Source organism: Petaurus breviceps, unplaced genomic scaffold (genome assembly GCF_028583685.1).
Source record: "Petaurus breviceps papuanus isolate PSGF00001 unplaced genomic scaffold, PetGlider_PUasm1.0 188, whole genome shotgun sequence".
NCBI lineage: Eukaryota > Metazoa > Chordata > Mammalia > Diprotodontia > Petauridae > Petaurus > Petaurus breviceps.
In genome coordinates this window covers 2,313,016-2,328,457 of record NW_027185804.1, presented here as the reverse complement: position 1 = coordinate 2,328,457, position 15,442 = coordinate 2,313,016, and the positions used below count along the sequence as shown (strand labels likewise).

Sequence of the window (15,442 nt, the reverse complement as noted above, 5' to 3'; positions counted from 1 at the left end):
ATTTCTTCTTGTCCATTTTACATAGGAAGAAACTGAAGGACTTACTTAAAGGCATAAAATTAACAAATAGCAGAACTGGGATTTGAACTCAAGACCTCTGAGTTCAATTCCACTTCCCTTCCTAAAAAAAAAAAGTTCTGATTCAGAGAGAACAAAAGCAAGTGTTATTTATTTCTCTTTTATGAGTAAAAGCAGCAGCATTTGGTGATCAAGAGAATCAGATGGCAGGGGGAGGATTGAGAAGACTGGTAACTGCTATTCATTCCTTAGGGCTTTTTTTATATAGAATTGTCCCTGTGGCCAGTGGATCTCCTACCAAAGAAGGCTCTGGCTAACTGACCTCTTCCCAGGACCAGCACAACCAACTTTTTCTCTGAGAATGTTAAATCGTGATTGATACCTTCTGTTTTTATATCTCTGTCATTTCTCACCCTCCTCCTTACCCACCTAGCCTTGTAAGCAAGAATTAAAAAGAGAGAAAAGCAGATCAACAAAATGAACCAACACATTAGCTAAAGTAGCAGCATATTCAGTATTTCACACCCATAATACCCCACCTTTGCAAAGAAGAGAGGAGAAAGTATTTTTTTAAGCCTTTATCAACCTGTAGTATGAGCAGCTAGGTGGTGTGGTAGATAGAGAGCCTGGCCTAGAGTCTGGAAGACTCCTCTTCCTAAGTGCAAATCCGGTCTCAGACACTAACTAGCTGTGTGGCCCTGGGCAAGTTTTTTATTTCTGTGTTTGCATCTTCAGCTCTTAGCACAGTTTGTGATGCATAGTAGGGACCTAATACATGCTTGAATGACTTAAATTCCATAGGCAGTGGGGGATATATGAAAATAGTAGTACTGATAGTTGAGTAGAATTAATAGGACCTATTAACTGACATTAATGAGGCCTAGATCAAGGCTGGGGAAGGCCACACGAGGCCTGCTAGGTCTTCAAGTATGGCCCTTTGACTGAATCAAAGTTTCACAGAACAAAACCCCTTGATGAAAGGATCTAGGCCCTAAATTAATAGGATTGTGGTAACAGTAGAAATAGGAAATCTAAGAGAGAGAACAGTGTATGGACTCCAGGACTGCAGAGGTAGGAGAGTCTAAATGTGTGTGACCCCACCTTGGAACTGGGTGTATTCTTCTTGGAGAATACACTTTGAAGAATACAGTGAAGGTCAGGGCATCGTGATGGCAAAAGGCCTGGCCTGGTAGAAAGTACAGCTAGGGCTTCAGTCCCAAATCTACCATTAATTAATTAGCATTGTGATCGCTGATAAGTCACTCACTTCCTCTGAACCTATAAATCAAGTGAAGGTTCTTCTAGTTTTAAATTTGTAGGATACATGCTGGGAGATAAACTGTTTCTTGTATCTTCTGAGATCAAATTTAACAGGGATCAGGCCCCCTGGCAATTTATATACTTCAGTAGAGGGAATACCCAACTTGTCTCACAAATAAGTCCTGAGGCAAGTCTTTCAGGAAAGGAAATCACATTCTCCAAAGAGAAAATGGTAGGAGAAATCTCAGGAATTTTTCATTAAGAAGAAATAAATGTATTACAGGTTCTCTCCATCCATCTCCAAGGAGCAGGCAGATCTTGGCTGGAAGGGGACTATCTCCCCTGAGTGCATTATTAAGGGCCAATTGTTCTTTCAGTGGTAATTATGTCTGAACTCTATTGCATGTGTGAAGTGTTGTGGTAAGGTTATTCCAGAAAGAGAACAGTCAGAATCCTCTGGGTCTGAGAGTTATTTTGCACTGTTTAGTTTTACCTTAAACCTCAAGAAGGTCCCATGAGGGAGAACATCCCCCACTGTAAAGATGAGAAGACAAAGGCTCAGACCAACTCAGCCAGGGGGCCATATCCAGTTAGTGTAAGGGGGAGGATTGTGGGAGGAGAGCAGGCTGCTCACACGAGTCTTGACTTGGCTGGGCTCCTGAGATAGGGACACAGGACCTTAATGGGTGGTCCAAATGATTGAGGAAAGGGCCAGTTTCTGACTCAACAAGGAAGAAGATGTCATAATGAAAGTTTACAGGTCAAGATGGTGCCCAAGAAGGTCAGAAGTCCTGAGCCAAAATTCTATCTTTGCCATTAACTCTCTGTGTGACCTTAAAGGCATTCCTTTGCCATCTTTAAAAAGAGAGGATTGGAATATTTTTCAAATAGTTTCCAAATCCCTAAAGTTCAATGTCACTGATTTCTTGACCTTGTTCTGTGCTTCTGGTTCATGCTGTCACCAATAACCATGTTGTCTTTTCCTTCCAGGGACCAGACAGTTGTGACCAGGCCCTGCTCCAGATTGGGATAAACATGATGGCATTCCCAGGGGTTAGTCACTTGGACTCTATCCCATTGCCTGGCCAGGGGTAGGTGTGGTGACACTCCTTTCTCTTTCTCCTTCTCCCCATCCCTCATTCTGTGGAACACAAGCCTTAAGATTTTTAGTCTGAAAATGACTATTCCTGGGCATGTCAAGTCCTGGAAAGTGGGAACCAGATTATGGGTGTAGAAAGTTGGAGTCTATCTCCAGTAAGCTTCTAATAAGCTTGGGTAGGAATTATTTACCCTCTATGCCCCTCAGTTTCCTTATCTGGGAAATGGGGAGAGCATTTTTTTCCCCTTAAGAATGTTGGGAAGAAAAATAAGGCCATGAATGTAAAGGATTCTGAGTTCTCTGGAGCCTCATTCTACCATTATGATTAAAATAGTCTGAAGAGCTTGTCTTTTACATCCGTGGAATAAGTGAGCTTGGAAGGCCTCTCGTCTTTGGGAAAGGAAAGAATGGAAGGGAAGTAGAAGAGAGAGGTTGCCTGGTTCAGTTTGAAGTAAAATAAATCGGCACGAATTTATTTAGTTTGGATTGATAGAGGGTGAAGATAGTTAAGTAAAAAGATATCTCTTTTCTGTAAACAACGTTTCACATGTTGTACAAGATTCCCAACCGCTTAACATTCTATGACTCTGAGTCTCTATTCTCCAATTATATTTCAAACTTCTTCTCTATTTAGTACCTGCAATTACATTTCTTTGTTTATGCTTACTGGCTTACAGTCAGGAGATCTGAGTAGGGTGGCATATAAATATACATACATGTATGCATATGCATACACACTTAAATATACACATGTATAGACATACACATACATATATATGTGTATATATACATTATATATCTATATCTATATACACACATGTGGACATATGGGCACACATCCCAGGACTGGTCTGGACTTAGCACTCACTTGAAATTCCTTCTGAGAAACATACCTTCTGACCTTGGGAGATCTGTTCATGAATCTTCACACTCCATAGTCTGAGGCCAAGGAATGTAGTCTCTTTCAATGGGCAGGGAAAGGAGAAAAGAGGGTCTCTAGGCTTTTCAAAGAAAACAGCTGGCGTAATGGCCTTCCATTTTGAGGGCCCTGACCTTGTTCCCCAGCTGGTGTGTGTGTGGGAAGGGATGTACACAGTTCATGACTAGGCTTTGAAGACTGGTTACTGATGTGTGTGGAGTAGGATGGAAGTTATTTAGATTACATGATATCTGTTTAAACAAACTCCATCTCTACCTTATATATACAAGAGGGGACAGAGCCAAACAAATTTGTCTTCTAGAAACATTCTTCCGTCTGTGCTGGAGTCATGTGAATCCAGCTGTGTGCTCCTTGTTAAGTCACTTACCCTCTGTCTCCTTCAGTTTCCTCAACTGTAAAATGGGGAACATAAAAACACCCATCTCACAGGGTTATTGTGAAGATCAACTAAGACAAAGTCTGTAAGGTTCTTACCACAGTGTCTGGCACCTAGTAGGTCCTTAATAAATGCTTGCTTTCTATTTATCTATCTATTCATCTGTCTATCCATCTACTTACCTATCCAGTCATTCTTTTGTCTATTTACTTATTCATTCATTCGCTTTATTTAGTTATTCATTCATTTATTCATCTATTTGTCTCTATAACAGTTTACCTATCTATCTGACTGGGTAAGCCTCTCTTGCCCAGGCTGGAAGTGCAAGGGCTATTTGCAAGCCTGCTCCCATTCTGATAAGCACAGAAACTTTGACCTCCATTTCCCACTTGGGCTGCTTTGCCCTTTCTTAGGCAGCTTGGTGGTCCCCCACTCTAGAGAGCTCACCAGATTAATGCTGAATTTAGTGTGGCTTAGCCCATTGTGACTCAGAACTCCTGAGCTCAAGAGATCCACCATCCTCAGCTTCCCCAGTAGGTGGGATTATAGGTATGTGCTACCATAGATGGTGGGGCTGGGGGACAATACTTGTGCAAGAGTATGAAGGCAGGAATCAGAACAAAAGAATGTAGAATTATAAGGGATCTTAGGAGTCATCTAGCCCAACCCATGCTTAAAAGGAATACTCGTTATATCCTACCTGGCAGGTGGTCATCCAGTCTTTACTGAAATGCCATGTATGGCGAACAGCTAGAAGGCCGATTTTTCTGGAATGGAGTCATTCCCAAAGAGGAGTAATATGAAATAGGGCTGGAAAGGGGGGGGTGGGAGTCACATTGTAGAGTTTTTAAATGCTAGGCTGAGAATTTTGCATTTTTTTCTAGAAGCAATCGGGAGGCCCTGAGGATTTTTGGGTATGTATGTCTGTGGAGGCATGATCAGATTGGTGTTTTAGGAATATTAATAAAATAGCTATGTGGAGGATGAGTTGGAGACCCTGGTGGGGAGGAAGGAGACCAACTAAGAGGCTATTGCAATACTCCAGGTGAGTGATGAATGGGGAAATAGGGGATTAATGAGAAAGATGTCTTGGAGGTAGAATTAGTCAAACTTGGCATTTGATTTCCTGGTTATTCCACAGGACTCCAAAGAGGAGAGTAAGACCAATGGGTATAGATTTTGCCTCAATAGAAGGAAATACAGTTTAGGGCTGAGCTGTTTAAAGATGTATTGCCTCGGGAGCTGAACCTCTTGCTGTGGGGCATTAGAGGGCTGATACAAACATTTTTGCTTATTTAGGACCTCTTCCTCCTTCTTTGATCTCTTTTTGGGGTTATAGTCTCAGTAATGATATAGCAGGGCCAACGGCTATGAAGTTTAGTGACTTCTGGGCATCTGAACCTCCCTAGTTCTGTGAAGGCACCACTATCTTTCCTGCTACTCAGAATGACCGCTTGCTTCTGTCCTCAACTCTTCACTCTTCTCCATATATACATTCTGTTTAGAAATGTTGCTGCTTCCATGTAAATCTGCATGGAGATGGAAATTAAATATATGGGAGTTATATGCATATTAATATGCATGCATATACACACATACATGTGTATGCATGCATGCATACATATGCACACATATATACACCTATACACATATGTGTATATGTATATATGATCACCAAGTGAGAAAGTATAAAAATATAAGGGGAAGAATTGATGCCAACCTGGAGAGAAGTTTCTTGTGAAGAACCCCCTGATCTTGGCTATATTTTGTGAATATTTTCATCATTTACTTGTATTAAGTCATAGATGGTATGCTTTTTTTGAATTCTCAGATAACGCAATCCTGGAAAGGACAAAGAATACATTGGCTAACAGAGTTGGGAACCAGAAAGATCTTAACAGGCTGTAATAATGGACTGAATGTAAAGTCCTATGCAGGGGTTCAAAAAAATCAATTGCTCAAGTATGGGATGGGGAGACATGCATGGCTGGACCACAATTTTTCTGAAAAAAGATCTGGAGGGTTTCATTCAACTAAAACCAGCATGATTTTACAACCAGGAGAGGTAATGCAACCTCAGGCTTCATGAACATAATCAGTGTCCAGGAGGAGGGATAGTTAGTCTTGTTGTCCATCCTCTGCCTAGGTCAGAGTGCATTTGGAATAGTGTGTTCAAGTCTGAGTACTATACTTTAGGAAAAACGCTACCGTCAGAGAAGTCCAGCCAGGACAGTAAGGAGTTTGAAGACCATTCTATAGACAGACCAAGTTGTAGTTGAAGTTGAAGATGGATATTTCACCAGGAAAAGAAAAGATTTAAGGGGAATGTCATAGCTGTTAGCAGCTATTTGAAAATCTCTCATGAGGAAGAGGAATTATATTTGTTTTATTTAGCTCTAGAGGAAGGAAGAAGATAAGTTTTCATTAAGCACTTACTATGTGTCAGGTACTGTGCTAAACTAAAAGGGGAAAGGATGGAATGAAAATGCTGGGAATAATAGAGCATGGAGTAGAGGTTATCAAAGTATGGTCTGGGTATCCCTGGGAATTGCTAGGACCTTTTCAGAGAGTAATGGAGGTCAAAATTGTTTTCATCATAATACTAAGATAGTCTACTATGGTAGATATTGATGGATATAACCAGGGATTGATTGGAGTCAACTCAAACTGACTGACAAAAGCTGATTGTTAAATTTCAATGTGAGCATTTACACCTTGGAAATAGGCAAAGGCTACAAATCAGGGGTTGAATTATTGTTTTGTTCATTGTTCAGACTTAAGAAAGTGATGGGGAAAATGTTAATAATGCAGGTAAGTGTGTGGCATGTGCTTCCCCGCCCCCCCCCCCCTCAGAGAGTTGGTTGTTAAACATTTACCAGCCAACCACTGGCTATGAATAAGTGGTTTATAAACAAAAACTCTTTAGGGGAGGGGGTCCTCAATCATTTTTAAGACTATAAAGGCATCTTGAGATAAAAAAGTTTGAGATCTGCTGGTATAGAGAGGACACTGGACCCAGAGGCAAGGGAAGCCTAGAGTCAACAATATCCTCTTGATACAGCTATGTTACTGTGGACAACTTAAGCTTTCTAATCCCAGTTTCCTGTACAATCAACCAATTAAAATCTGTAGGACAAATCATATGCAATTGCTGTGAGGGTAAACTGAGGTAAAGTGTGTAGAGTAGTATAAAGATAGATGTCAGATGTTACCTCTACCACTACTACTCCATTATTTTTGGCTCCATATAAAGAAAAACCCCACAAACAAATAAAAATCTTTTGCAGAGCTAGATTTATCCAGACTAGGTTCCTCTGGGAAGCAGTGATTTAAAAAAAAATTATTTTAGACTCAAAAGCCAGAATACAAATACTTAATAAAGAAAAGAAACAAAAGTATATCATAAACTTATTAAAATTTTATTAAATATTAGAATATTAAATTTATTAAATATTAAATAATTTTTAAACAGAACTTAAATAAAAAGTAAGATAAAAAGCATGTCGTGTACAGCAGAATGAGAGGATTCAAAACACTTAACAATAAATTTTCATTTCAAGAAAGCCTGTATGATAAATAATACATGTTGTGTTGAGAACTGTCCATCTTTTCTTTGCTTCCTTGTCAATCAGGTGACCAGAATCCCAGGGACACTAACCCAATAATTACATCCCATTGGTGGTGGTGATGGTGATGATGGGGGAAGGTGTGCAGGCCCTGTTCACAGAAAATATAAATTTCTTTTTTTCCAGCATGTCTGAGGGGTTAATTGGTTGAAACTGATGCAGTATTGCTGCTGGCCTGTCTCTTTCTTCTGGCTCTCCTTTCCCTAGGTTCCTTTCACAGGGAATAACACCAAGGGTTATTGTCAGCTGGTAAATAATTAATGAAGCATAATTGACTTTTTTCTGCTCTGTTTCACTGGAAGAGAATTTCTCTCTGCAGCTTCATTGTTTCATTTAATATGTCCTGTTGTGCCCATTCTAGTTGGAAATCCTCTCCTAGTCAAGCCCATTTGGACTGAAGACCTTTAGGTAGGGCTGTTGGCCTTGAGGAACAAATAAACAAAAGACTGGGTGTCAGGCAAATTAAATAAAACCACACACCCAGCTTGAGGAAAGAAGAAGCCCAGATTATGGCCTATGCCCCTGGAGAAGATGGGCAGGCCAAGTGAGGGCAGTGCCATGGCACACCCTTGGTGGATGACACCATAGGGGAACCTTGGGCAGCCAGAGGTCGGTGCAAGGGGTCAAACACTTGGCAGGCAGTTTTAACGGCACAGGGAAATTTTTTGTGGGTTCCTACCTGAGGCTGGCTTGGACATTGTGCTAGGCCTGTGGGATGTGGGGTGAGTCTGAGATGGATGAGTATGGGCCTGGTTCTTGTGAAATTTAAGGGGTTTATGGGTGGGGAGTTTGAAGACCTGTGTTTGTATCTTATCACATTACTAGATTATCAGCTCCGAAGGCAGACCCCCGTCTGACCCAATCTTGCATGCTGTAGAGGAAGGAAGACTGAATTTGAATTCTGAGGACCTCAGTTAGAATCTCAGCTCTGATATAAAGTCCTTGTGTGTCCTTGAGCAAATCAATTTATCTTTCTAGGCCTCAACTTCTACTGTAAAGTGAGGAATTTGGACTAGACAGTCTCATATGTCTCTTTCAGTTCTAAATCTGATTCTGAATGTGAATCTACAGCTTGTCTAGAATCCTGGCTCCAACACCCATTATCTGTGTGACCTTGGGAACAGGGCAGCTAAGTGGTCAGGCCTGGAGTCAGGAAGACCCCATTTGGGATGTTCTTGACAGAGATATGGAGTAGTTTGCCATTTTTTTCTCCAGCTCATTTTATAGATGAGGAAACGGAGGCAAACAGGGTTAAGTGACTTGCCCAGGGTCACACGGCTAGTAAGTGTCTGAGGGTAAATTTGAACTCAGGAAGATGAGTCTTCCTGATTCCATGCCCTTTCCGCTATCCACTGGACCACCTACCTGCCCCAATTGTAGAGGAAGCACTTTTAAAATTCAGAGATAAAGGCTGGACCTATGATTTCATTAGTACATATATGGAACTCTCAGAAGAGGAAACTCCTTTTACTAATGCAGGTTGGCATCTTCTCCACAACTTAGAGTCTCAGAGATTCTCCACTTGCTCAGGGTCACACAAACCAGCATGAGCCTGAGGCAGGACTTTAACCTGGGTCTTCCTGTCTCTGAAACCAGCTCAGTATTCACTATATCAGACTGCCACCTCTCACTAGAGAATGAAATGTTAGAGAAATGGGAACTGCCATTTGTATTATTCATTTAAATATCATGGTATCGATTTGGGTTCTTGACAGAGCGTTAAACCAGTTTCACAAATGAATTCTCTGTGCCTGGATCTGAGAGGACAGACATTGGAACCTGGGGGCTTCCAGAGAAACTGATGTCTCGGGTTAAAGTGACAGAGCCCACTCTCTCTGTTTTCCTCTGGGCCCCTGTCAGGAAGGAGGTTTTTTCTGAGCTCTCCAGGCATCATTTTGGGGTAACTGAATGTGAGACTGTCTCTTGGTCAGATAATAGCTTGCATATGTGCTCTCTTGAACTGTGGTTGGTTTGCTTTCTGCTGCATTGCTATTTTCTAAGCATGTGGTGAAAATGCAGACAGTAATTGCCAATTAGATAACTGGATATTTTCCTGCTGTTTAAGTTGAGATGCCAGTAAAAACTCTTTCTCCTGTTCCATCTCCCAAAAAGAAATCCGCAAGAGAACAGGAGGTGATCTCACTAAAACAGGGGGAGCAATGATTCAACATTTTTACCCCTTTCAAATGAAAGACAGTGTTTTGATAAATTCCCATGTTGTATCTAGAATTGTCATCCTATCAGAGATCATGAGATATTAGAAATCTAAGTCCTTCATTTTGCTGATGAGGAAACTGAGACTAAGAGAAATGACCCAATTTACACCAGAACAGAACCAGGGCTGGATTCCTGTTTCTCCATCCCCCAACTGGTTTTCTTTCTACTGTTTCACAATAGTCCCAATTGAGAAGCCTTTTGGATGAAAGGAAGGTAATGACCATGGTGAGGGATAATGACTGGAAATCTTCCCACATGAGGGTAGGCTGGAGGAAGTGAGGACATTTAACCTGAAGGAGAGAGGACATGATCATTTTCTCCATACCTTTGAAGGACTTGTCCTGTGTAGGAAAAAAAAATGATTAGCTTTGTTTTGCTTAATCCTAGGGGCAGGACCCCCACAGATGGGTAGAAGTAAAAAGTAGGCAGAATTTTGTATCCAGTGAAGGAGAAACTTTCTAATAACTGGAGCTGTCCAGCAGTAACATGGACTGTCCCAGAAGGTTAAGGAGCTCCATGTCACTGGAGGGATACAAGAAGAAGCTAGATAACCAGCCTCAGGGGAAGTTGTAGAAGATTTCTTTCACTTCTTGGGAGGTTAGACTAGGCAGTTTCTAAGTCCCCCTATGTTTGAGCTTCTCGGATTCTGTGACTTTTATTCTTTAACCTAAAAGAGTGACCAAGCTTCAGTTTTCCTAACCCTCTACAAAGGCTACCTTTTGATGCCTCTAAATTGAGATGGTGTTAATAACTGGCATGCTTCTCCACTTGGGTGGCCCTTCTGCCAACCATCTGAGGATGACTATTGCCAGAGCCTCCCAATCCATCTCCCTGCTTCAGCTCCTTCCTCTTTCTAGTCCATCCTCCCCACAGCCACCAAAGTGATATTTCTGAAGCACTTAGTTTGACCGTGTTACTTATCTGCCCAACAAACTTCAAAGGCTTTCTATTATCTTAGGATAAAATGCAAATTCCCCTGCTCAATATCCAAAGCCCCATCATCACCTGATTCCAACCTACCTTTTCAGACTTATTATATAGAAAATCCCTTTAAGCACTTTGTGGTCCAGCCAAACTGGCCTTGTAGCTATTCATGGCTACTGATGTTCCACCTCCTGGCTCTGTGATTTGAACAGGTGATCTGCCTTACCTGGAGTGCATCCCTTCCCCACTTCCACCTCTTAGAATACCTGGCCGTCTTCAAAGTTCAGCTCATATATTCCCTCTTGCATGATGCCTTTCCTGATCCCCCCAGCTGCTACTACCTCCCCCTGCCAAATTTGCCAGGTATATCTTTTGTGTGCACTTGTTTGTGTATCTGACATTTCCCCCTATAGAATATAAACTCCATGAGGGTGGGGACTCTTTCAGTACCCCACTGTCTAGCACAGTGCCTTACACATAGTAGGTGCATACTTAATGCCTGCTGTGTGTAAGGTGTATAATTGTTGCTGATCGACTGAATGGTGACTGTATTGGGATGAGGAAACAACAGTGTCTTTAGCTCTTCTCAGATGTTCTAGTATACTTTTGGGAGGCATATGCCTGCTCCTTCGGTAAGGAATGGCTATTTAGGGGAAAGATTAAGTCAGAATCTTATCTTGATTAGTTTAAATAATCTCTCTGAAAGGAAGCCAAAGACTTAATTGGTTGAGGGAGCCAGAGAGTTAGGCAGAACGCTTGTCTTCTAGAGAATGTTGAGCCAGAAGGAATTATAGTCATCGTTCCAAAGGTCATTGGAAGAAAGTTTCTCATTTAAAACTGGCATTCCTGGGAGGCAGTGAGGCTGAGTGGGAAGAGCTCTGACTTAGGAAGGAGAATCCTCAGAGGCCAGCCCTGACTCCATTGCTCTCTTACTGATTGAGTCATCTTGGACAAGCCCCTTCTCCTTGAGCTTCATTTTCCTGCTCTGTAACATGAGGGTTGAACTTGACAATGCCCAATATCCTCTTCACTTAGTTTTAAGAATCTTTGAGGCAGGATGGGGAAGCCCTGTCTTTGCTGGATTGCTGCAGGAAGGAGAGGCCCAGGACACAACAGGATGCAGTAGTGAATGTGTCCCTCCAAACTGTGTTCCTTGTTCCTAGATGGATTCAAGTGCAAGCTGGATAACCAGCTTGAGAGGATGTTTTGGGGATTCTTGTTCTTGTGGGGAGATTAGGCTAGGGGCCCCTGCCGGCCCCAGAAATGAGCAGCCCCCTACACATGATGCCCTGTCTAATATTTAACGAATACCCAGGGAAAGCTAGGATAGATAGGCAGTGCTTTTAGAAACCCTCAATCAGCAGATGTGGCAGCAAGCCTCTCGTTACAGAATAGTCCTACCAAGATGTGATTGACATTGGATTTTAGGTTGGAATCCTGGTCTCGCTTTGCAGGGGTGGGGAGCAACTTGATTATTGATTCTTGTCCTGAGGGAGTTTCTGAAAATATCAGTCACAGAGCCTGACTGGTAGGGCTTGAGTTTCTGAAGAGCTCTACTAAGGAAGATACCATCCTGGAGATGAAAGAAGCCTGCTTAGATGGAGGGCCAGCTCTGGAATTAACTTACTGGATCACCTGGAGAACCTCTCTGAGTCTCACTTTCCTCTTCTCTGGGGTAAAGGCATTGAACTAGGTTATTCCTAAGGATCCTCCTTCCTGTTCAGTGAATCTAGAATGCAGCTCTAAGATAATGTAAGCCAGTGAGGAAGCAATATTTGGTTTACATGTAGGATGACTCTATTATGGGAGTCAAACCTGGCAGCTTCGACTTAGTCAGCGTCTATATGACTCTTTGCATGTTGTCTTCCTTATCATAATGAAAGCTACTTGAGGACAGGAACTTTTTTTTTCTTTTTCATATCCCTACCTCTTAGCACAGTGCCTGGGACCTAGTAAGTGCTTAATAAATGCTTGTTGACATGATTTTTGAATTTGAGGGATGCAAATTGACAATTATTAATGAAACTGGGGCTATGAGGATTTTTTAACCATAAGACAGATAGAGATTTGGGATATGGATTTGGATCTTGCTAGCAGAAGTAAAAGGTTCAAAGACAAATGAAATGTTTGGGGGTTCTAATTAGTCATTTGGCTAGCTCTAAAAGTTTTTAACCCCCAGGAGGCTAAGCTTCTGGAAACAGATGGTGAAAATAATATATAAGCTAATACCTTGGAAGTTAATTGTGTGTGTGTGTGTGTGTGTGTGTGTGTTCATGGCAAAATGTGCCCATCTTTATGAGAGGTAAGTTCTATTGCTATTTTCCCCCACCCCCAGTTCTACTTTATCAAATGTCTTTGCTTGGAATAATTGTGTCTTCTCCTTGACTAATAAAAGAACCACATGGGGTGGGGCTGGTGAAATAGAGATTTGGGTGCATGTGGACCCACAGGGCATTCTGAACCTGGTTTAACTTTTCTGAGGTGGCCTATGTATGAGTATATTATACATTATATTGTACATATAATATATGTATTATTGTATATTTATTATATTAGTATATTTATAATCTTTGTGTATTTAGGTGGTGCATATTAAAATTCTTTTCATACATAGATGTGAAGGGGCACAGCTATTGAGGACATCAGGGCACACTCAAGCTTTACTGATAGCATTTAGGTAGGGAGGGCTGAAGGAAAGGAACCAGCATGTTGAGTGTATCTGAGTTATGTTTTGAGCAATTTATTCTCTTGTCCCTGGAAGCCACAGGCCTAATTACTTTCTGTGAATGATGGGCCTAGGGCACTAATGGAGCTGGGTAAGCAGGTGAAGGGCGAAGCTGAGGGGCATGCTTGATGACAATAACGTTAGCATATAACATGTGAGTCAGAACACTAAAAGCTTGGCCACCACTCCAGAGTTCTAATATCCTGTGTGATTTAGCTTTTCAAGCAGGATATTAGATGCAAGCTACCTTGTTCTGAGATAAACTGTAGTTTGGTTAAAAATGAGTAGAATGTACATACAAAGTACAGGAGAAATGATGACTGTATCATAGAATCTTTGGACTGAAAGTGCCCTACAGAGAGCAAATGGATCATTCCCCTGCCTCTGGGCAGCACTGTAGCAAAGCTAGTTTGGGAGGTTATTTTCCTTCCCTTTGAAAAAAGTTCAGGGTCCATCCTACTGCAGACACTGTCTCAGAGTGACATCATTTATCCAGTCAAAAAGTCCTTCCTAATATCTTACCTGAGTCCTACCTGATTCCATTTAAGCTTATTTCTTCACTGGAGATGGAGGGGAGTATGATGTAAGAAGTAATAAAGCAAGGGGAGTAAGACAGATGTCTGCTTGGGCGAAACTGTCCTTGTCTCTCCTCCACCATATGCTAATTCTCCAGGAGAAATTGACACAAAGTATGTCATCATAATCCTAAATTCGATGGTCTTTCTGTGGGGTGGAGTTGAGCTAAGAGTCCCACAGGAGATCCCCACCTGTACTGCCTTTGGGGTTCTAGACACTAACAAGTTTTAAGGGATTAGTGGTCACTCTACAGTTTTTTTTTAAATGTGGATTCCAACAAAACACTTTACAATGGGCGTGTATTTTTCCTATTTGGGACTTGCCATGTTGGGGAGGGAATCTAAAGTTGAAAAGGAAAACTTTGGTGTAATGGAAAAATCCTGGGACTGGGAAAGAGACCACCTCGATTCTAATCTCTCTTGTCCATTAACTTTCTGGGTAAATCTAATGGTTTTTCCCTCTATGCATAAAATGAAGGTGGGAACTAAGTGATCTCCATTCCTCTATTACCAAGGTGCCATTTGCAATTTTTTTTTTTTTTGCTTTTTTTGGAGGGGGTAAGGCAGGGCAATTGGGGTTAAGTGACTTGCCCAAGGTCACACAGTTAGTACGTGTTAAGTGTCTGAGGCCGAATTTGAACTCAGGTCCTCCTGACTCCAGGGCCAGTGCTCTATTTATTCACTGTGTCACCTAGCTGCCCCGTTCGCATTTTCTTAACAAGGAGATGGATATTAGGCTGCTTCTCCTTCTAGTGAGCTGTGTAGCAGAGAGCAGATGTTCTCTTCCTCTCCCTGTAGCATGGAGCCTTTCCTTGGCCCTTCCACCTTGTCCTTCCCCCTCAGCCTCTTAAATCTCCTTGGTTTTTTCATCTTCCAGCCCATGTCTCACTCTGCTTCCTAAAACTAAGAGAGGACCCACTCCTACTGGCAGTGAGAGTGACTGGCAGTCCTCCTAGCAAACTGGAAGAGATCCTGGGAAGGGGTGGGAATGTGTGGCCAAGAGAGTGGGAGGGGTACAGAGAGGGAGAGAAGGTGGGATTCTAGGAGGGATAGGACTTAGCTGGAGTTTATGCATTCTTTTTTTTTTTTTAATGCAATTGGGGTTAAGTAACTTCCTCAAGGTTACACGGCTAGGTGTTTCTGGGTGGATGCTAAGTGTCTGAGCCTGGATTAGATCCCAGCTCATCCTGACTCTGGGGCTGGTGGGTGCTCTTACTCACTGTGCTACCTGGCCGCCCCCATTTATGCATTCTTTCACCCAGTCCATCCCAAAGCTTGACTCTCAATGTAGCCCACACCATGCCCCATCTCTTTGGCCATTGACTCCTCACCATCCAGCCTGGCTTCCTTGGCTCTGATAGTCAGTTCTTACTTTGTCTTGCAGGAGATCTCAGATCTCAGCTCCCCTTCAGCCTGCTCCATAGCCAAGAACTTATTAAGAGTTTAATAAATGCTGTCTGTCTACGAATTCATCCAGTTGCCCACCCATCCATCTCCCCATATCTATATCTCTTTTCTTTCTTTCTTTCTTTCTTTCTTTCTTTCTTTCTTTCTTTCTTTCTTTCTTTCTTTCTTTCTTTCTTTCTTTCTTTCTTTCTTTCTTTCTTTCTTTCTTTCTTTCTTTCTTTCTTTCTTTCTTTCTTTCTTTCTTTCTTTCTTTCTTTCTTCTCTCTCTTTCTTTC

General features: G+C 41.9%; 1 protein-coding gene across 4 annotated transcripts in view; it reads left to right on the top strand.

Moving 5' to 3' along the window:
* Positions 1-15,442, top strand: part of INSC (INSC spindle orientation adaptor protein) — a 174,540-nt gene that overhangs the window by 52,485 nt on the left and 106,613 nt on the right. For all 4 annotated transcript variants that reach the window (XM_069091146.1, XM_069091147.1, XM_069091144.1 and 1 more), the window contains exon 2: positions 2,269-2,369. In XM_069091146.1, coding sequence (XP_068947247.1) covers positions 2,314-2,369 — 56 coding nt within the window. In that variant the 5' untranslated portion in view covers positions 2,269-2,313. The remainder of the gene's footprint in view (positions 1-2,268; positions 2,370-15,442) is intronic.